Here is a 23,003-nt window from a genome sequence, read left to right on the forward strand (position 1 = left end):
ATGTGACTACTAACTCTATCCCGAATAATTGTTTCTAGAATCTTGCCCACCACTGAATTTAAACTGACTGGTCTGGAATTTCTGGGCTTATCCTTACAACCTATTTTGAACAAGGACGTAGTGTTTGTAATTCTCCAGTCCTCTGGCACCATCCCGGAGTCTAGGGAAGACTGAAAGATTATGGGCAATGCCCCTGCAATTTCTAGTCTCACTTCCTTCAATATCCTTGGATGCATCTCATCCAGTCCCAGTGTCTTGTCAACTTTAAGTACCGACAATCTATTCAACACTTCCTCCTTATCAATTTTGAACCCTTCTAGTGACAGAGTTGCCTTGTCTATCACCATGGGGAGCATTTACCTCCTTAGTAAAGACGGATGCAAAGTATGCATTTAATACCTCAGCCATGGCCCCTTCGTCCATGTGTGAATTCCCTTTTAGGTCCCTAATTGGCTCTACTCATCCCTTTACCACCCTTTTACTATTTATATGCCTATAGAAGACTTTGGGATTCCCCTTTATGTTGGCTGCCAGTCTTTCTCATGATCCCTCTTCGCTTCTCTAAAATGCTTTTTCACCTCTCCTCTGAACCTTCTGTATTCCTTTTGGTTCTCAATTGTATTTTCTACCTGACACCTGTCATAGGTGCACTTTCTCTTCCTTATCTTAATTTCAATCTCCTTTTTCATCCAGGGAGCTCTGGATTTGTTTGTCCTACCTTCCTCTTTCGATGGAATATACCTTGACTGTGCCTCAACCAATTCTTGTTTGAAGGTAGCCCACTGTTCAGCTACAGTTTCTCCTGCCAATCTGTCGTTCCAGTCTATCTGACCCAGCTCCATTCTTGCCCCATCGAAGTCGGCTCTTGTCCAGTTCTGAACTTTATGAACTTTTCTGATAAAGCATTGTCATTGAGTGAGCTACTGAAGAAAGACGTGTCATATGTGTGGCAGGAGGACCACCAACATATGTTTGAGCCTGTCACGCAATCGTTGTCAGCAGATACCTGCATCCTACAGTACTACGACCCAAGGGAGAGAACAATCCTGGAAGTCGACGCCTCGCAGAAAGGACTAGGAGTGTGCATCATGCAAGATGGCAATCTGGTCGCATTCAGATCCAAAAGCCTATCTCAAGCACAATCCAATTACTCCGACATAGAGCATGAGACACTCGATCTGGTATTTGGGGGGTCACAAGATTCCACATTTATCTGTTCAGTAAGCAGTTCACTGTAGAAACTGATTACAAGCCACTGGAGATGATCTGGCACAAACCACTGACAAGTGCACCACCTCTACTATAACAACTCCTCGTAAAAGCACAGGAGTATGACTTTGACGTCTGCTACAAACCTGGTACCAAAATGGTCACCTCGGACATGCTGAGCAGATTGCCAAATCCGAACAAGAATGCAGACATTCCACTGGATCTATAAGTAGACAGCATGGACATTGAGGTGGAAGATGTGCTCAGAATCAATCTTCTGCATTTTTCTCAGCACAAGTGTGACCAACTTCAATCAGAAACATCAATGACCCGCAACTGAAGGCACTGTGGAAAGCTATCATGGAAGGAGGGCCATCACGATAAAAGGGGTGCCAACCAACCTTATATGTTTCTGGACATACAGAGACAAACTCGGTATCTCGAGAGGTATAATTTTCAAAGTGAAACAAGTACTTGTGCCTGACGCTCTCCAACAAGACATATTGTCACAACTACACCAAGGACATATGGGCATAGAGCGGACGAGATGACTGGCACGTTATATGGTTTATTGGCCAGGAATCAACAGTGACATCGAGAAGCTAGTGAGCATGTGCAGGGCATGCCAGAGCCACCAGCCATGGCAACGTAGAGAACCTCTACACCCTCACCAGGTTCCTTCAGTTCCTTGGCCCAAAATCGCCACCGATCTATTTACAGTAAATGGAGATCACTTTACCTTAGTCACCAATTACTTCTCCAAATTTCCAATTGTCAGGAAGGCAAGGGACACATCAAGTGGGTCCGTGGCAGACACACTGGATGCAATATTCAGTCTGTTTGGTGCGCCTGATGAAATCATTTCAGACAATGGGCCATAGTGGCCGGGCAGACCTTTCAGGGACATATGTCAAATGGGGTGTGAACCATGTGACATCTTCACCACACTACCCCTGATCTAACGGCCTTGTCGAGCAGGTGATCCGCACCATCAAATCACTTATCCTGAAGTGTAGGACAACGAAGCAAGATTTTCATGTTGTCATGTTACACTTCTGAGCTACACCGCTGGATATGAGTTTATCATTGCCAGCAGAGATCATGTTTGGAAGGCAAGAGAATGATCTTGCCACGCCATCACTTATCCAAATACTCCGAGATGCACGACACACTTTTCGAGAAATGAGAGGATGGAAATGATGCATGACCAATATGCAGATGTGGAACAATCTTAGCTACATGTAGGACAAAAGGTCAGGATCGCACACCCCACAACGGGAACATGGTTACCTGCAGAGGTATCCAAAGTGTGCAGTCAGCCCAGGTCTTATGAAGTCACAACATCCAACGGAGCAACGTTGAGAAGGAACAGAAGCCAGCTAAGAAAAATGCACCACAGACCAATTGTCTGCCAACACAAAATAGCACACTCAGATAATGGCAATGGGATGGAACACCAGGGCAACAACCAACACACTGACAACACATCTGTGAATCAAGAACGGCCAAGGGCGAAATCTACCCCTCGAGAAGGTTACAGTGTAACAAGATCTGGAAGAGTTGTCAAACCACCGAAACTCACAAATTTTACAATCATTATTTCTGTACTCGTAAAGCTTACAGTCCCTATCTCTGTACAACTAAGTTTGCTATTACTCAGTGTCTCTGTGTCTCACTTGTAATGTAATATTATTATTTTTGGAAAAAAGGGGGATGTTGTAATATCACTTTAAGCGTGATGTCCCTTTAAGAGGCTCAAAATGCAGATGAGCCAGGTACCTAAATGTCATCATGTGATCAGGTGCCACAGTCTCTTTCTGCACTGTAGTGCCCTAGACAATAGTATGTGTCTAGAGATTGCTCTACTGCTTGCACTGTTTTAGTTGTAAATATATCCCACCAGAGATCCTCAAGCAAATGGAATCCATATATGTCAATTGTGTTACTTAACGATGGCACAAGGATATCACTACAAACCCATTAGCGGATTTCCCAACCAGCATGTCGAGAAAAGGGAGTACATTAGCACATCACAGTAATTGTAAACAGTAAAAATTGAAACTGAGCCAACTAAAGAGATATCGCAATGCAAGTTTTATAAAGGAGAGAAGTGGAGATTTGGAGAGGTTTAGAGATGGGATTCTCAGAGCTTAGGGCCTAAACACATGAAGGCGTAGCCGACATTTGTGAAGTGAAAGAAGTTGGGGGTACAAAATAGGCCAGGGTTCGAGGTATGCAAAGTTCTCAGAGGATTGGAGGGCCGGAAGAGGTTGCAGAGACAGGGAAGAAGAGAATTTTGAAATTGAGGTGTTGGTGGACCAGGAGCCAAATAGGCCAGTGAACTCAGTGGTGTTTGGTGAGTGGTGTTTGAACATGGGCAAAAGAGTTTGGGTCAAGCTCAAGTTTGTTAAAGGTATGAGATGGGAGACTGGCCAAAAGAACATTGTCGTAATCGAGTCTGGAAGTAACAAGAGCATGGATGAGAGTTTCACCAGCAGATAGGCAGAGGCAGGCATGGTGACGTGTGCTGTTATGGAGGTGGATGTCAAAGGTCTTTGAGATGGAGAGGATATGTGATTGGAAGCTCAGCTCAGTTCAAATAGACCTTCAGAGTTACAAACCGTCTGGACACTGACCAAAAGGAGAATGAGAATTGGCGACAAGAGAATGGAGTTTATGGCAAGGTTTGAAGAAAGTGATTTCAGTGTTCCTAATATTTAATTGGAGGAAATTGCAACTCTTACAGAACTGGATATTGGACAAGCAGCCTGACAACACAGAGGTAGTGGAAGGATCATGGGAAATGGTAGCGAAATGGAGCTAGGTCGTGTTAGTGTACCTATGGAACCTAACTTTATGGGCAGAATTTTCTGTTCGGCGTGCAGAGCCTGCCCCTACATGCCGACGTGTAAAATGATGCACGGTGACGTTGAGTGTGCGTCCCGATATCACCGCGCGTCATTCCGATCTTTCATTCGGCGGGTGTGCACCGGCGTCAGCTGCGTGCCCGCCGAACTGTCAAAGGCCTGTTAAGGCCATTAATAAACTAATTAAGCAAATTGACAGGGCTGCCCGTCCAACCTTAAGGTTGGTGGACAGGCAAAGAGCCCAAGCGGCCTTCTCATTTTGCATGAAACCTCATCCACGGGCAGAATGAGGTTTCATGAAGGTTTAATTGAATAAATAAAATTTTTTAAACATTTCATAAACATGTCCCAGCTCACGTATCACCTGAGGGGACATGTGTAAATGATTTTTAACTTTCTTTATTTTAAACTTTAAACCTGAACTTAATCTGCCTGAGGCAGCTCATTGACATATCCCAGCTTATATGACACTGTCACATGAGGGGACATGTCTGAATAATTTTTTTCATTTTTTTTTCAAATTTTCATAATCAAATAATCTCCCTGAGGCAGCTCTGTGCCTCAGGGAGATTTCTGTGCTCTTTCACGCTCATGTGCGAAAGAGCGCAGGCCCCGACTCTCCCTCCTCCCCCCGCCCGCACAGGCGGTGGTGATCGCTACCGGGCGCGTGTCATGCTGGGTGGGCCAACGTAAATTGGCGGTGTGCAGCTGATCACAAGCAGTGATTGGCCCTGCGCCCGCTCCCGACCGGCCTGCCCGACAGGGAGAAAATTCTCCCCTATGTCTTTGGTTAATGTTATTGAGCAGCAACATGTAGATGTGAAATAGGAGGAGGCTAGCCACAAAGAAAAAACAGTTTGGACCAGTATTCTTATTTCCCAGTTTTTACTGTTTGTCCTTCTGGGTGAGGACAGGTACTTCAGAGAGTCCAGAGTAGTATGAAAATAGAAAGAGAAACCATTGCAAGAAATACTCTGGTTATGACTAGATAGGTAAGAGTGAAACCAGGTAAGTGCCGCTCCACTCAGCCAGGAGTTGAAGGAGGATAATGTAGTCAACCATGTCAAAAGCTGCAGAGAGGTCAAGAACTATGTGAATATTAGTGCAACATAGTGACAATAACAGGGGATATCATATGACTGATTCAGAGTATTTCTGCACTGTGACAGTTTATAAAATCTGATTGGCGAATTCAGGCATGGAGTTGTGGACAGCATAGGTACAGATTTGGGAGAGAACAGCACTTTTAAGTGCTTATGAGGGGAAAGGGCAATGACAAGGTTGTCAAGTGAAGATCTTTTGAGAAGGGGATGATGGTGGCAGATTTGAAAGAGGGAAAAAAACAATATCTGAGGAAAGGGAACTGTTTAAAGTTAGTTTGGTGGCCAGGAAGCAAAGTTGGATTTCAGCACGTTATTAAGAATATGGACGAGAAAGTATAAGTTGGGTCTCATTGACAAGACTAATTTGGCAAGGGCATATGGGGAGGTAAGAGACAAGCTAAAGGAAGATTCTGGTTCAAGGTTAGGGAACAGGGGAGCCCCTGGGCAAAGGAAAGGGAAGGATTTGGCAGTGGCAGGTGAAAGGATGGTCAAAATCTTAATGATAAAGAAGTCCATGAGCTCCTTGCAAATGTTAGATATGAGGTGGAAGAGGCAGGGTAGATGGGTTCCAGGAGATAATTGTTATGGAGAAAAGGAGCCAGGGGTATCATTGCATTCCAAGATCATTGACCAGTGATCAGTTTTGACGAAGAGAGGAGGGCTGCTAGTGCTTGATTTGGTTCAACCAGATTTAATGATGCATGGAGAAACCTGTCGTGCATTGTGCCCCTTGGAGTTAGGAAAGCAGAGATAACCATAAAGAGGGAACAGGGTGGGAGAGACTAAATGGTTCACTGGGGACAAGAGCCTCAAAGGTAGAGGTGAGTGTTATGGCACAGCCAATGGTAAATCGTGAGCTGCTCAAACCCCAAAGGGAAACTTAAAACAACTGCCATAACTTGTTTTGCAGCTTGTATAAATTTCGATATGCGTGCCTTGAATTCAGTGGTAATAAGACCACCAAGTCTTATAGGTTTTACAAACTAGATTAAACATTTATTAATAAGAGAAATGATTTTTAAATACATACATAGATCTACAAATTACTACTTTGATAACTTCTAAATCCCCTAATCGATTTAATTCCCAGTTACACTTTCATTAAGGTAACAGTAATATGCATACGCGCGAAAGAACGCAAAAATCTCCCTGAGGCACAGAGCTGCCTCAGGGGGATTAATTTGATCATGAAAATTTGGAAAAAAAATGAAAAAAATTATTCAGACATGTCCCCTCATGTGACAGTGTCACATAAGCTGGGATATGTCAATGAATTTTAATAAAATTTTTTATTAAGCTTATAAACGCTTCATGAAACCTCATCCCACCCGTGGATGAGGTTCTATGAAAAATGTGAAGGCTGCCTGGACTCTTCGCATGCCTGCCAACCTTGACAATGACTTTAATGAAGTGATTAGTGGCTTTAATAGGCCTTTGACAATTTGGCGGGCACGCAGCCGACTCCGGTGCGCACCCGCCAAACTGAAGATCGGAATGATGCACGGTGATGTTGGGATGCATGCCCGACATCACTGCGTGTCATTTTATGCGTTGGCATGCGGGGCCCGCCCCTGCACACCAAACAGAAGATTCAGGCCATAGGTTTGAAAAGACCCAGGCAAAGAAACATGATACCCTGAACAAGTCAAATTCAAAGTGAATTTCCTTAACTTCAGTCCCTTGAAGGCAGCAACTTGAGGCATAGATGCTGAAGGCTTTTTCACACTTGTAAGATCTTAAAAAATGCCTTCCCTTATAAATACTCTTCTCTCCTTTATACATATTTCTCCCTTTGAATGCAAATACCCATTGTTTCACTATGCCTTTGGACTTTATCTTCTTGATAATAAAACCCTCTCATAGCACTATGTTTTACCAGTAATCTTTGGGAAAAATAAACCTACTCTTTGACATATTTCACTCCCTCTTTTGAAAACAATCTAGTCTGGTTTATTTAAAAATGCAAATGTTCCCTTGACACCTAAGTTTCTAAACTTCCCCATGTTTACCTAATTAACATTTCAAACCTAACTTTTCTTCTTACATTAAAGCACCCAAACCAATTCAATTAAGTCACACACACACACACACACACACACACACACGCATGCACGCACACGTACACAGACATATTCCGCTATTACTTTATTTTACAATAAATTCCAATAATGTTATGAGAATTATATCTTCCCAACAGTGAGTGATTGAGCAGCTATAAGGTGCAGAAGTATTGTGAATGGAGAGCCAAATGCTAGACAGTTGGGAATTGGAAATGACTTAGATGAGAGTCTTTTTCAAGAGCAGACACAGAAGAAAATGATGTTGGTAAAGGGAAGGGAAGGGAGATGTGAGTTGAGATGGAAGTTAAAACCATGAGGATCAGAAGTCACTCAGGGCAGAGGCTGAGGGAGGAATGGAGTGAATGGAGGGAAATTTGCAAGCTCCCCTCCAAATCACACACCATCCTGACTTGATACTTACATCACCATTGCTTCACTGTCACTGGGTCAAAAACCTCGAACTTCCTTCCTAAAAGCATTGTATTTACACCACATGGACTGTAGTGGTTCAAGAAGGCAGCTCACCAGCTTCTCAAGGGCAAATCACGATATGAATGAATTCTGGTCTTGCCAGTGCTCACATTCCGTGAACAAATAAAAAAACTGTTATTGAGAAATTTGGGGTCGAACATATATGGGCGGTAGGGAACAAAAATTTTAAAGTGGGATATATAAGGTGAGATGCTCAGAAAAGCTGGAGGATAGACCCAGGTGGATTTGTCAGAGCTACTGCAGTGCTTTGTACAGTACCCATTGATGGCACTATGACAAATATTTTCAAAGTTCAATGTGTCAATGTGTGGCACACGCCATTTTATTTTTCAGCATGTGTATATCACCCTGTAACTCATAACCTGATCACTGAACTCCCACAAATAATTCAAGTACTTTCTTTACATTAATTTTTATCAATTGTATTTTTGTCAGTTTCTAATTTCCAAAAGAAGAACCTAAACAAAAATAAGAGAAAAAGTGAAAAGTACACATTTTGTAATATTTTTATTTTTATTCAGTCGTGAGATGTGAACAGCCTGACAAGGCCAATATTGATTGTTCATCACTAATTGCCCTTGAGTAGGTGGTGGTGAGTCACCTTCTCGAACATTGTAATCTGTGGTGAAGGAGCTTGCACAGTACTGTTAAGGAGAGAGTTCCAGGCATTTGAACTAGTGACAAATTAGGGAACCATGATATATTTCAAAGTCAGTATGGTGTGTGACTTGAAGGGGAAGTTACAGGTGGTAGTGCTCACATGCATCTACTACCCTTGTCCTTCCAGGTGGTAGAGGTCGAGGGCTTTGGAGGTGTCAGAAAAGCCTTGGGAAGTTTCTGCAGTGTATCTTGTAGATGGTACACACTGCAACCACAGTGCACTAATTGTGGAGGGAGTGAATGTTTGAATTGGTGGAATTGGGGTGCCACTCGGGTTAGTCGCTTTGTCCTGGATAGTGTCGAGCTTCTTGAGTGTTGTTGGAATTGCACTCATCCAGGCAATGGAGAGTATTCCATCACACTCTAACTTGTGACCTGTATATCATGATAATGCTTTGAAGAGTCAGATGTTGGGTCACTCAATGCAGAAAGCTAAGCCTCTGACCTACTTCTATAGTTACACTATTTATGTGCTGGCCCAGTTAGTTTTCTGGTCAATCATGATCTGAAGGATGTCGATGGTGGAGATTTCAACAATGGCAATGTCATTGAATGTCAAGGAGAGGTGGTTGGCTTCCCTCTTGTTGGACATATATGGTCATTGCCTGGCACTTAGGTGTAATAAATATTACCTGCCTCTTGTCAGCCTAAAACCGAATGCTATCGAGGGCTTTCTGCATTTGGGCACAGGATGCTTCACTACCTGAAGAGATGTGAATGGAACTGAACATTGCAATCATCAGCAAACATCTACACTTCTAACCTCCTGATGGAAGGAGAGTCATTGATGAAGCAGCTAACTAATAGGATGGTGGAGTAGTGGCAGTGTTACTGGATTAATCATTCAGAAACCCAGGCTAATGCTCTGGAGACATGAGTTCCAGTCCCAGCGTGGCAGTAATCAATCAATTCATCTGAAATTAAAAGCAAGTCTCAGTAATGATGCTCATGAAATTATCGATGGCCGTAAAAGCCCATCTGGTTCACTGATGTCCTTTAGGGAATGAAATCTATAGTCCTTATCCGGTCTGCCCTACGTGTGACTGCAATGTTGCTGATTCTTAAGTGACCTCTGAAATTGCCTAGCAAGCTACCACTACAGAGAAGTTGAAAAAGGAATAAAACAGGGCAGACCACCCAGCATCAAAGTAGGTACCTGAATTGACAACAGCGCACCCTGCCCAGTCAACCCTGCAAAGTTCTTCTAACATGTCAGGGCTTCTGCTAAAACTGGGAGTGATCCCACAGACTACTCAAGCAACAGCCTCTCATTGTCATACTCATTGAATCATACCTTACAGCCAATGTCCCAGATTCCTCCATCACTATTCCTGGATATGTCCTGTGCCAACGGCAGGACAGACCCACCAGAGGTGCTCACACGGTGGTATACAGTCGGGAGGGAGTTACTATGGAAGTCAATTGACTCTGAGCCCTGGGGAGGTTACAGAACCTCCTTCCTAACAGCACTGTGGGTGTACCTATACAAAATGATCTACAGGAGTTCAAGAAGGCCATCAGCTTCTCAAGGGCAATTAGGAGTGGGTAACAAATGCTGGCCAAGAGACCAATGCTCATTTCGCATGAAAATTTTTTAAAAAGTAACGATAGTTGGGCATATGACATTGCCCTGAGGAACTCTTGCAGCAAGGCCCTCAGCCTGAGATGACTGGTCTCCAACATGGTCATCATCTACGATCATCATCCTTTGTGCTCAGTGTGACTCCAGCTAGTGGAGAGCTTGCCCCTTGATTCCCATTGACTTCAGTTTTCAATGCTACACTTGATCAAGTTCTTCCTTGATGTCAAGAACCATGACTGTCATCTCACTTCTGGAAATCAGCCCTTTAGTCCATATTTGGACAAGGTTGTACTGAGCCCTGGAGACAAGTGGTCCTGGCAAAAACTGAGCATTAGGGAGCAGTTTATTGATGACTAAGTACCACTAGATGGCACCGTCAGCGGAACCATCCATTGCTTTGCTGATGATTGGAATAGGCTGATGGGGTGGTAATTGGATTATTGGATTTTTACTGCTTTTTATGGACAGGATGTACCGATTTTCCATTTTGTTGAGTAGCTGTAATTGTAATAGAGGCCCAGCTAGTTCTGAAGTTCATTTTCAACACTGCATCCAGGATGTTGTTGGGGCCAATAGCTTTCCCATACCCAGTGTGCTCAGCCATTTCTTGATATCGTATGGAGCGAATTGAATTGGATGAAGACTGGCTTCTATGATGATGAAAGATTTCATAAAAAAGGAGCAACAGATTTTATCAGATGTTTGGATGAGACAGTTCATGAAATAAAAGCTGTCCTTTCAAAATTCAATGGAGTTATTTTCCTGGGGATAGTCTTCAAGAATATCCATATTTTTGCAAATGACTACTAAATCCACAAGATGTTTACTTCATAGAGGCACTATTAGTGTCTACATGTGCATTTCAAATACACCTCAAGATATTTTAACTGAGTTGAAGCAAGTTATTATGATTATGTGTAGATAAACTGTGAGTGCATATTTGAAGCATTCCATTTTTGATACCCTACCTATAAAAGGATATTGATATGTCAAAATGTTCAGGCATTAAATAAGATTCCAGGGCTTCAACATCTAAGTCAGTGCTTCCCAAACATTTTCCCGGTGTGACCCCATTTTAATGCCTCAGACTTCCTGTGACCCCCCAAGTGAAACTTTGGCAGGTACAAGAGTTGTTGAGCAGGGGATGGGGGGGCTTCAATTGTTGAGTGGGGTAGAGGGGGCTTTAGTTGTTGAGCCAAGGGAAGGCTTTAATTCTTGACTAGAGGGTTGGAGGAACAGGAGATGAGCGTGGGGGGTAGTTGTTGAAAACGCAGGGTTTCTCCAAAAACACAAGCACCCATCAATTCATAGGCTTTTTATGCAGCAGCAGTTGGACCTCGGAAAGCCAGCAAAAAAGCATAAGCATTTAAAGGGGTCTCGCAGCTTTCAAAGCTCGATCCAAGATCACGACCCACCATTCGGGAAGCCTTCTCTTAGTTATGCAAATACATTCACTGAACAAAAAAATATTTTGTATTGACAAAAAGATTTAAGGATGAGAATGGGTATGAGAACTGTCTTGTAAAACACAGAAGTATAGATAATGGAAGAGTTTATTTGACTTGAATTGTGTGCAGAACTGAAGTTTAGAATGAAAAGCCTCAATAAGACTGGTGATTACTGTTTTTGCACAGATAGTAGATATATTAAACAGACTCTCAGTAAAAACAGTTGGTACGATATAAATTAACTCTTTTTAAAAAGAATGGGATAATTATTTGGTGGAGAAGGGATTATAAGAGGGAGATGATGACGTAGTGGTATTATTGCTGGACTAGTAATCCAGGGACCCAGGGTAATGTTCTGGGGACCCAGGTTTGAATCTGGCCATGGCAGATTGTGGAATTTGAAGTCTAATGATGACCATGAAACCTTTGTCAATTGTTGTAAAACACATCTAGTTCTCTAATGCCCTTTAGGGAAAGAAATCTGCTGGCCTACATGTGACTCTTAGATGGCTGCTGAACAATGAGCAATAAATGCTGACCTAGCCAGTGACACCCACACCCAATGAATAGAAAAGAAATACAAGGCCATTTGGTCCATTGAGCTTGCTTGGTCATTGAATAAGCTCATGGCTGTTCTGATTGTAGCTTAACTCCATTTTCCTGCCTGCCCTCCATAACCCTTATAAGTAAATAAGATAAACCTTAATCAAATACTCTTTACCCCAGATGTTTATATTTCACAGCCCAATTCTTTAGTTAATTAACCTTTAACCCCTTACTCTAAAGGATGGAATTAGTCAATGGACTTTTGAATGGCCTCCAAATTTTCCAGTCCTGCTCGCGACAATGAACCGGAAAATCCCGACCAACGGACCAAACTTTTGAAATGATAAGCCTTATTGGTGACACTGGTTATATTTTATTTAATATAAGCAAGACTTGACACATGCCAATGTGTGAGCAGTAATATCAAAGCACAACATCATTACCATTATGCCCTGGGTAGAAGCGCAACCTTCATGTAACTACTCCCTGGTCATGCCCCAGATACCGTTGTATCAGTCAATGTGACATGCACTACCTCTACAATTTCTGTACTTGGGGAATCTCCTCTCATCCTTCCTTTAACCAATAGGAAGAAGATCATCAATGATGTTGGAATTTCAGTTTGTGTGTATCTATGGAAGTCTGAAAGATTAGAGTATTTTGTCTAAAGTCTGCCTTTGAAAAGTGTGAATGTGATTATTGAATCTGTCTATTTCAATTTAAGATTATGCACCCAGAATTGGGTTAAAAAGTATGAATTACATTTTAAGTTGGTGTGGATTTATTTTGACCAAAATTAACTTGTGCAACTGTGAAAGGCATCAAAGAGTTTGTTTTATAAGAGGTAAGCTTCAGCCTTGAAGTTATATTTGCTAGGATGCCTGGTAGAAATTCAATTAGAACTTGTCAAAACACTGCTTTAATTGGACTAGAGTTTTAAAAATATTGCTATTGCCTTGTACAATTCAAAGATCTAAGGCCTTAATGACAGTTTTCCCAAATGAAGTAGCAAACATCAGAGATTAAAAAGTGCTAAAAAATTTGGAAACAATTGGAGTTTAATCTAAAATGCTATCTACCCTGATGAGAATGTTTTCCTTTGAAGACGATAAGATAAGTAATGATTTTTGTTTTTTTCGATTCATAAGGATAAAATTTGTGAATGTTTTTAAAAATACCAGGACTTGGGAAAAAGCTTAAAAATGGAATTTGTTTCTTTTTCAATTGGATGTTCTTTTAAAATTACAAGAAGTAACGCAACTGCATACAACTGACAATATGCTGACATTGGAATTGATAAGATATAGTGACATATGTTGCTATTTCAAGCACTTGGAGGTTTGGCCTTTTTGTTTTAATTGTCTTATGTTCTAAGGAGCTTTAAGGACGACAAAAAATATTTGGCATTCAATGCCATCTCCTGTCAGAAAAATGAAAGTATGTTCCCAGAGTGAAATCTGTTGGATTAGAGAACGATATATAAACAAAATAAGCCACTGCTCTTTCATAACTAGAAATTTTTAAATGAGCTGTGTCTCAGTGATCTCCATCCTTATCCCCCAGGTTTAGGTGGTAACCTATTAATTTGTATGAGGAAGTTTAAAAAATTGAAATAAAACAAAATAACTAGCTACACTAGAATTAGAAATTCTGTTAATTTATTTAACTGGAATTTTTACTGAATATAAACTATTCTATTCATTGTAGCACATGTTAGATCTAATAAAAAGTGTTATGTCATTGCAGGATGAAGGGAGTCCATCAGATGAAGCAGCCCTGATCATCCACAGAATGGGTTTTGACTGTCGATTTTTAAACAAAAACACTGGGCTTTTTTGTTCTACTACTCGAGGCAAGGTATGTGGTTCTACAGGGAGCATCTGGGTTCCTGTTATCAGGATAAGGTTACAGTAGTTATGTTTCTAGGATTAGGTTAAGTTTGTTATTGAAACTTTGCCAATTTTAAGAGAAATTTTTAATATTATCCTCCACAAATTGAAGAAGTAGAATATGTAACCATTGAAAATATTTCATATTGATGTAAAATTCCTGTTCCTGCAACAAATGTGCTTAAAGAATTTGATTATGTATACCTTGGATTCTACTTAACCAACTGAATTTAAAACTTTTTTTTGCAGATTCCTGTGCATAATCTCTTTAGAGTATTAAAAATTCAACACCTAATTCCATCAACTTTGACATTGATGCATACAGCACAAGATCACAATAATACTAGAGATATAGAACTGAATCCAATGGAAATAAGTACATTCAGAATTCAATTAAGTTGATCTTATCACCTCCTGAGATCGCCGAATGAGCTGTTTGAAGATCATATTGCACACATTTTTGTGCTTGCAGTTATTGCAACTAAACAGAAAAGTAAACTATGTCCAAGACCAATAGTGGAAAAGCATTTTCATCTAACTTTGTGAAAAAATTGTAAAGTTATAAAAGATTTTAAAAATTTCAAGCAAAACTAAAAAAAATTGTCATGACAAATTGTATCCTTACAATAATGTAATTCTCGGGTTAAATTTTCTGCAACATGCCTAACTTAATAAAATGTTGTCAGTATTTCAATTAAGTAAAGAAAACCAGTGAGAGTCATTCATTTAACCTTCACATTACTAAGGAGAGTTTAGTTTTTATTGCATTTATTGCCTAGTCCCCAATGTTAATTTATGAGCATGACCAAAAGGCTTATCAAATTCCTATGTGTGAGATGATGCTTTGTTGAGAAAATGAAATCTTAAAACTGCTAAATCTGAAATTCTGAGATATATAAGGTGAAGAATAAGAGACCAAGATGAAGTCTGAAATGAAAGTAGACTTCAAAATTAACACTGGAATATTTTTTAATTTGAAGTGCAGAATTATTGAGCTGTTTAGAATTCTGTCTCAATACATGATTAGATGGGATAAGTGCAATGCTTCAACAGTCAGTTGTGAAGATAAACCTACTACCTACATGAACAACTAACAAGAAGATTAAATTATATGTTAGTAGAAGGCATAAGGAGGATTTTATACCCTTACACCCCCAATATATTTGCAGGTTAGTAAGGGGTCACGTAAAATAGGACGGGTGGCCAGTTAAGGGTCTGTTTCCGCCTCTGTTGCAATAGGATGTGCGGCTGGAGAAAGCAGAATGAAGGAGGCAAACCCGCTCTTTCACAACCTCGGGTTGAACGGTGGGAAGGAATGGGGGGTAGTTTCCTCCTTTGGAGGTGCCCTGATCCCATGGGTGACCCCTCCCCCCAAGATGGCACCCCTCCCCAACTTTGTGCCTCCCCACTGGCCTCCTGAACCTGAACCTCTACCCTGCCTCACCTGGGGTCCCCAACCAAAAACCCCAAACTAACCTGTTAATCCAGCATCCATGGATCTTCTCTGGTCTGATTGCAGCCCCAGCAGTGGCCAATACTGGTTCTGGTGCTGCTGGGACTACTCAGCTGCCAGCCAAACAGATTGGCTGGCAACTCTTGAGGGTGGGACTTCCTTTCCTAGAGGGGCAGAAGTCCCACTCTCAGCTCATTAAGGCTGTCACCGGCGTATTATCACTGCAGTTCACCCCTGCCAACATTAGTCAGACTGGATGTTGTTCTGTTCAGAAGTTGCCACTTGCGATTCTGTGCCTTACAATGATATTACAGATTATATTTTGCTGTACTGTTCTCTTTGCCCATATTTTGTAATCCAGTCTCATAGTGGGATCTTTTGTACCTTAAAATTTGAATTTCATTAAAAGATAAGTTGTAAGGTGGATACACTCATGAAAGGTCATTCAGCTCATTTTAGATCATCTTTCTAGAAATAATGTATCACCTCTCATCACAGCATCCAACTGCCTCCTATGTTTTCCTTTGCCTCCACTACACTGTGGAGAAGTCCTCTTGTTCCTTATATCAATCCTAAATTTTTGTTTAATCAATTTGAACTTCCATCCTTTCCTATATCATTTAATATTTCACATATTTCTACAAGCCATTCTTTCAGTCCCCAATGAAGACTGAAGAATTTAAGTATATCCAATCTTTCCTCTTTACAATTTGATGGTGCTAGGGATCTGTCTTGCAATTCCTCTCTGCATCACCTATGGGACTTGAATGTTTAACTTGTATCTCGATAACCAAAACGGTACTGAAAGTTTAATCTCATTTAACAGGGTTGTAAATTCAAAGAATGTTTAATGAAATTATCTGCATGATATATCTTTTCATCATTAATTTTCCATTTTTCAATGACCATTTGAATGTACGTAATGATGTGAGATAATAGGGTGTAAAAGAGAAATGCTATTGACTCTTATATTCTCAAGGCAAATAAATGTATTAGAAAATTTTACATGAAATTGTAAATAGTAGCCTTTTGAGTTTTAAGTTACTTGCATGATTTTGGCTAATGAAATACCAGATGCATTTTGCTTTTAAAAATGCTGCAATTGACTTATTTTTCTGCTTTTGATGTACATTCAGTTTACTTATCTAGGGATCTGAAAACATTGTCAAGCAATACTTGCACAATGCAAATTGACAAATCCTTTTTTTTCAATTAGTGCTGTAATACATTTGCACTTGTATATTGCTGTGACTACTTTTGCCAACACCTGCTAATGTTAGTATAGTACTAGTCAATATGCCCTGCACTAAACAATAGTAAAAGATGTCTTGTTTGTGTAAACTTGCTGTTTTGCTTGAAGAGGCACCTTATTTGGAAAAAAAGTAGATATTTGATAAAGTTAATGTGGCTTAATCTTTATTCACAAGCAATTGATTAATCTGAATGTTATTTTTGTTTCATTTTTGCACATGCATTTCATATACTCTATTGTGTTATTTGGTACAATTTTTTTTTCAGTTTCATGGGTTTTGTATAATTTCAGATTTGCATGCAAAGTTTATCTCACACAAAGTCATAGCATTTATTCTTTTATAGCAGATTTTGGTATTCACCTTGTAAAGAGAAATATTGATAGTAACATTACACAATGTAGTTTCAGATTTTTAATTATTACCATAACCCACAAATCAGTTATTAACAATCAGTCTAGCAATGGCATCATTTATTAGTGAAAATCATTTTTACGTAACCCTTTAACTAACATAAATTTGTACCTATGTTTATACAAATTTTGTATTAAGCAGCACTCTATTGCTTTAGGACAATATAATCCTTACTATTTATGCAGTGATCAAAATTTCATTTCAGTGCAACTGTGTAAAAATACAGTTCAATAAATGCAACTCTATATTTAATTTGAGAATACAATATTGTTACATAATAAACAATGAACTTCAAATGACATTTCATACTGTTTAGGGTACATTATTGAGGTTTTCAGTGTATGCTAGAAAAGGGGCTAATATGATTTGAAGTCATTTCTTACAACTAATAAAGTTAATTATTTTTATACCATTACAGCAAAAAACTCTGACCTGAAATTGCAAAGTATACATTATATTTAGCATATTTAAGCACATTAATATTGTGTTGAAAACTTATAACTTATACATAAATCATCTCTCCCAAATTAAAAATGATCAGATACAGTTCTGGAAGGCAATTTATTTGCCGTGTGTAACTGATCAAACGTGGTAGGAAGAATAGGTTTGTGCAACTGAAAAGTTATGCACTTTGGGGTTCCATAATTTGTTATTATATCTATTTTTTAATGTACACTCTATTAAGATGATTTTCTACTAGAATATCTGTAAAATGTTACCTTTAAAATGATAGTTTTTAAAAGTGTATGATCAACTTATGGCAATGAAAACATTTTGAACGAGTTGTGCATTCATAGAGGGACAAAGGTAACTTTCACACATCTTACAAATGATGTGGAACTGGATGAAATGAAATTGAAATCTTTGCTGTTTTACGTTACTATGTCTTAAGAGTATGTCAGTTTATAATTTGCATTTTAGTACTTCGTGTTATACACCTTTACAATAAGGTATAAAACACTATTTTTCAACTGTTTATGAGTTTTTCTAATTTTTGGCCAGAAAATATTCTATTAAATAAACTGAATATTCTGCTTTATTTGTGTGTCTTTTAATACAAGGGTTTAGTGTTTTTTAACATGGCAACTTGTTATGGCAAATCACTTCAAAATGTTCCACCTCTTGAAGTGCACTGACTGTTATGCAGACAAAAAATTACAGGAGTCAACTTAATGGGCTGAATTTTCTGGCTGACGCGGGGGTGGCGAAGCCCGCAAGTCAATGCTTAAAATGTCACGCGCTGACATCACGCGAGCCCTTGTTAAGGCCTTTAACTCGGCAATTGACGCCGATTTTGAGGAGCCCGTGCAAACTTCGGCTCGGCACACAGGCCCAACGGGTAGACGGGTAAGTGATTTTTTAACAAACCTCATCCACTGGAGGGATGAGGTTTCATGTCGGCATTAAAAAAGCTTAATAAAGTTTTTGTGCACTTTATTAACATGTCCCTTCTCATGTGACATTGTCACATGAGGGGGACATGTTAATGATTTTTTTATTTTTCTATTTTTAAACTTTGAAAACCTTTCAGCGATCTCCCTGAGGCACCACTTAGCCTCAGGGAGATGTGTGCTCTTTTGCGCGCATGTGCAAAAGAGCGCACTCTCGCATTTGGGGAATCCCCCCCGCCTGTACAGGAATAGCGCTTCCAGTTGGGTGTCACGCTGGGCGGGCCTTAATTGGCCCACCCACTTAAAATGGCGGCAGGGACTGTTTTGGCAGCAGCGATCGGCTGCCCGCCCGCCACCGAGTCGGTCGGGCCCGCCCACCCATCAAGGGCAAAATTCATCCCAATATTGGCATAACAGGAAAAGCGGCCCAACCATGGCTAACAAAAGAAATTAAGGATAGTATTAGATCCAAAGAGGAGTCATATAAAGTTGCTAGAAAAAGCAGCAAGCCTGAGGATTGGGAGCAGTTTAGAAATCAGCACAGGAGGACCAAGAGATTTAGTAAGAGGGGAAAATTAGAGTGTAAGAATAAACTTGCAAGGAACATTAAAGCAGGAGGTAAAAATTCTTTATGTAAAAAGAAAAAGATTAGTGAAGACAAACGTAGGTCCCTTACAGTCTGAAATGGGAGAATTTATAATGGAGAACAAAGAAATAGCAGAGTAATTAAACAACTACTTTAGTTCTATCTTCACAAAAAGTGAGACAAATAACTTCCCAGAAATGCTAGGGAACCAAAAGTCTAGTGAGAAGGAGGAATTGAAGGAAATTAGTATTACTAAAACAATGGTGCTGGAGAAAATAATGGGACTGAAAGCCAATAAATCCCCAGAGCCGATAACCTACATCCCAGGGTACTAAAGGAGGTGGCCATGGAAATAGTGGCTGCATTGTTTGTCACCTTCCAAAATTCTGTAGATTCTGGGACAGTCCCGGCAGATTGGAGGGTGGCAAATTAACCCCACTATTTAAAAAAGGAGGGAGAAAGAAAACAGCAAATTGCAGACCAGTTAGCCTAACATCAGTAGTAGGGAAAATGCTAGAGTCTATTATAAAGGATGTGATAACAGGACACTTAGGCCAGAATTTTCCATTTGTTGGGTGGGCTCAGCGGGAGCGGTTGCGGAGCCAACCACCACCCGCGGTCAGCTCCACACCGCGATTTCATGCAGGCGGGCTAATTAAGGCCCGCGCTGCATGCATCATGAGCGGTAGAGCTGAGTGCTACCTGTGCAGGCAGGGGGAGGAGGGAGAGTCGGGTCCAGCGCTCTTTTATGCATGCGTCACATGAGATGGGACATGTTTTTATTTTTCAAAGAAAGCTTTTATTTTATTTGTAATAGCTTTAGGAAACCTCATCCTGCTCATGGATGAGGGTTCCTAAAAAGCGTAAAGGCTGCTTGGCCTTTTTGCCTGCCTGCCAACTGTAAGGTTGGACAGGCAGCGTAAAATTCAGGTTAATTACCTGGTTAATGGCCTTAATAGGCCTATCGATTATCGGCAGGCACGCAGCCAACTCCAGCGCACGCCCGCCGAACAAAACATTGCACGACTTTGCGATGATTTCGGGACGCACGCCCAATGTCATCGCATGTCATGCTAAATTCCGGTGTGTTGGGCGCGTGCACACCGAATGTAAAATTCTGCCATTAGAAAATATCAACGGGATTAGACAAAGTCAACATGGATATATGAAAGGGAAATTATGTTTGACAAATGTACTGGAGTTTTTTGAGGACATAACTAGTAGAATAGATAAGAAAGAACCAGTGGATGTGGTGTATTTGGATTTTCAAAAAACTTTTCATAAAGTCCCACACAAGAGGTTAGTGTATAAAATTAAAGCACATGAGATTGGGGGTAATATATTGGCATGGATTGAGGATTGGTTAGCAGACAGGAAACAGAGTAGGAATAAATGGGTCTTTTTCAGAATGGTCGGCGGTGACTAGTGGGGTATCACGGGGATCAGTGCTGGGGCCCCAGTTATTCACAATATATATCAATGGTTTGAATGAGGGAACCACATGTAATATTTCCAAGTTTGCTGACAACACAAAACTTGGTGGGAATGTGAGCGATGAGGAGGGTGTTCAGAGGCTTCAAGGCGATTTAGACAGGTTGACTGAGTGGGCAAATATATGGCAGATACAGTGTAATGTGGACAAGTGTGAAGTTATCCACTTCGGTCGGAAAAACAGAATGGCAGAGTAGTATTTAAATGGTGATAGATTGGGAAATGCTGATGTACAAAGGGACCTGGGTGTCCTTGTACACTAATCACTGAAAGCAAGCATGCAGGTGCAGCAAGCAGTTAAGAAGGCAAATGGTATGTTGGCCTTCATTGCGAGAGGACTTGAGTACAGGAGCAAGGATGTCTTACTGCAGCTGTACAGGGCCTTGGTGAATACGGCATTGAAATAGAGGATCAGCCATGATCATATTGAATGGCAGAGCAGACTCGACGGTTCAAATGACCTACTCCTGCTCCTATTTTCTATGTTTCTTAAAGACATAATTCTATTATCATGCATTAAGGGAAGTGTTATCCTTGATCATTTCATGTTTCAAGGTCTGCCTGTAAATGATAACGCACTGAACTGCAGCAGATAGATTCAGGTATCCTGCACCTTAAACACACAATCTCCTGATTTAAAAAAAAGTATTCTTACAAAGCCTTTTGAAGGCTGTTTTGTGGTGGTAGCTGTGAGTGCATTTATACTGCAAATTTAGCATTTTCAGCTTTGTGCCAACAATTATCTAGCAGTTTGAATCCATAATCCAGGCTGAACCTTACTTGAGTGAAGTAGAGTGAGGCTTTTTGGAGCTGATAGTCTCACACCATTTCAATTTGGCACTGCATGGTGTTTGCTAGGTGCTCAGACCAAGAATTGCCATGTAAATACATCCTTAAGTGTAAGTTTTGTAATGAAAGCAATAAAACCTAGAAAATGTTATTTGCACCCACTAATGTTGGAAAAAATGTGCTTATGAAGGCTGCAATTTTACTCCAGCTTGAGCACCATTATGAGAAGGTTGCCCATCTCAAAACAGATGAGCTACTCAATATGGTAATGTGTCAGCGAGAGCACTTCACAATTCCCTGTTCTACTCAAAGTATAATCCACCCTGTCCACATCTTTACAATAATAAAAAGCAGCACACTACCTCCACAATTGCCTTTTAACCTACCTTAAATCCTATAGATGCCAATTCAATTCTCCGCGTTCAGCCAATTGACTCAATGTTAGCATTCTTGCCATACAAAGATGCGAGTCAAGTCCTACTTCAGACAGCACTTTTTTTTAGTCATTCATGGGATGTGGGCAATGTTGGCTGGGCCAACATTTATTGCCCATCCTAATTGCCCTTGTTTGAGAGTCAACCACATTGCTGTGGGTCTGGAATCACATTTAGGCCAGACCAGGTAAGGACAGCAGATCTCCTTCCCTAAAGGATATTAGTGAACCAGATGGGTTTTACAACAATCGACAATGGTTTCCTGGTCATCATTAAACAATTAATTCAAGATTTTTATTAAATTCAAATTCCACCATCTGCCATAGAGGATTCAAACCATAGCATTACTTTGGGTCTCTGGATTACCAGTCCAGTGACAATACCACTATGCTATCACATAATCTACTTTCAGCTATATTCCAGTTTCTGTTCAGAAGGATCTAAAGTGGGTAATCTTCTACTTTTCCATATTCAGCTCATTTACCACAGTGTTACTCACATGCTTAATGTGTAAATTGGCCTTTGTAACTTTCTGCTTGCAAATACACAGCTTGCCGTGCCGTCTAATTTAGTATAATCTACAAATTTGGTAGTACAACTCTCTACTCTTTCATAAATAAAAACAGAAAATGCTGGAAAAACTCAGCAGGTCTGACAACATCTATGGAGAGAGAAATGAAGTTAACGTTTCGAGTCTGTATGACTCTTCTTCAGAGCTCTATTCTTTCATCCAAGCTGTTAATATATATGATAAAAAGCTGAGGATCCAGTATGGATCCTTTTGGATTACCATTTTCCACATCTCACCAATCAGAGAGCATTCCCTTTTTCTCTATTCACTGTCTCCTATTTCCGAAAGAATTACCAACCCATGTTACAAGGTACCTTCAACTTTATGTAATCTCTTTATGATAATCTGTAGTGCCCAATCTTATCAAATGCTTTCTGGAAGACCATATAGACAGCATCCATTATTAATGGTATGTTAATTACATTGTTAGGAAACACAAGTGAAGAGCATTGTTTAATTAAGTATTTTGAGCACATATAAATAGGGGATAGCTGGGAAACTGGGTGTGCGGGTGAAACGCTATGAGAGTTAACAAAGTCAATAAACTCTTTTGATAAAGAAAATCTCTGTGTCTTGGGGTGGGATTTTTCCCTCCTGCCAGCGGTAGGTTTCGTGATGGGCGGGAGCAGAAAATTTGGAGAGAGACCAAAAATCGAATTCCCGCTGGCAGGAAATCAGTTTAGAATTTTGCCACAGGTGCATGTCAGGAGCACCATTTGCACACATTACCATGGCATGAATGCTCATTAAAAACATTACTCACCGGAA

General features: G+C 40.3%; 1 protein-coding gene across 4 annotated transcripts in view; it reads left to right on the plus strand.

Annotated features, from left to right (window-relative positions):
* man2a1 (mannosidase, alpha, class 2A, member 1) overlaps nucleotides 1-14,556 on the plus strand; it is a 273,921-nt gene extending 259,365 nt beyond the window's left edge. For all 4 annotated transcript variants that reach the window (XM_078566067.1, XM_078566076.1, XM_078566084.1 and 1 more), the window contains 2 exons: nucleotides 13,714-13,824; nucleotides 14,106-14,556. In XM_078566067.1, the coding sequence (XP_078422193.1) occupies nucleotides 13,714-13,824; nucleotides 14,106-14,258 (264 nt within the window). In that variant the 3' untranslated portion in view covers nucleotides 14,259-14,556. The remainder of the gene's footprint in view (nucleotides 1-13,713; nucleotides 13,825-14,105) is intronic.
* Nucleotides 14,557-23,003: the final 8,447 nt, after the last annotated feature.

The sequence above is a fragment of the Cetorhinus maximus genome, chromosome 2, assembly GCF_964194155.1.
Source record: "Cetorhinus maximus chromosome 2, sCetMax3.hap1.1, whole genome shotgun sequence".
In the NCBI taxonomy this organism is placed as follows: Eukaryota; Metazoa; Chordata; class Chondrichthyes; order Lamniformes; family Cetorhinidae; genus Cetorhinus; species Cetorhinus maximus.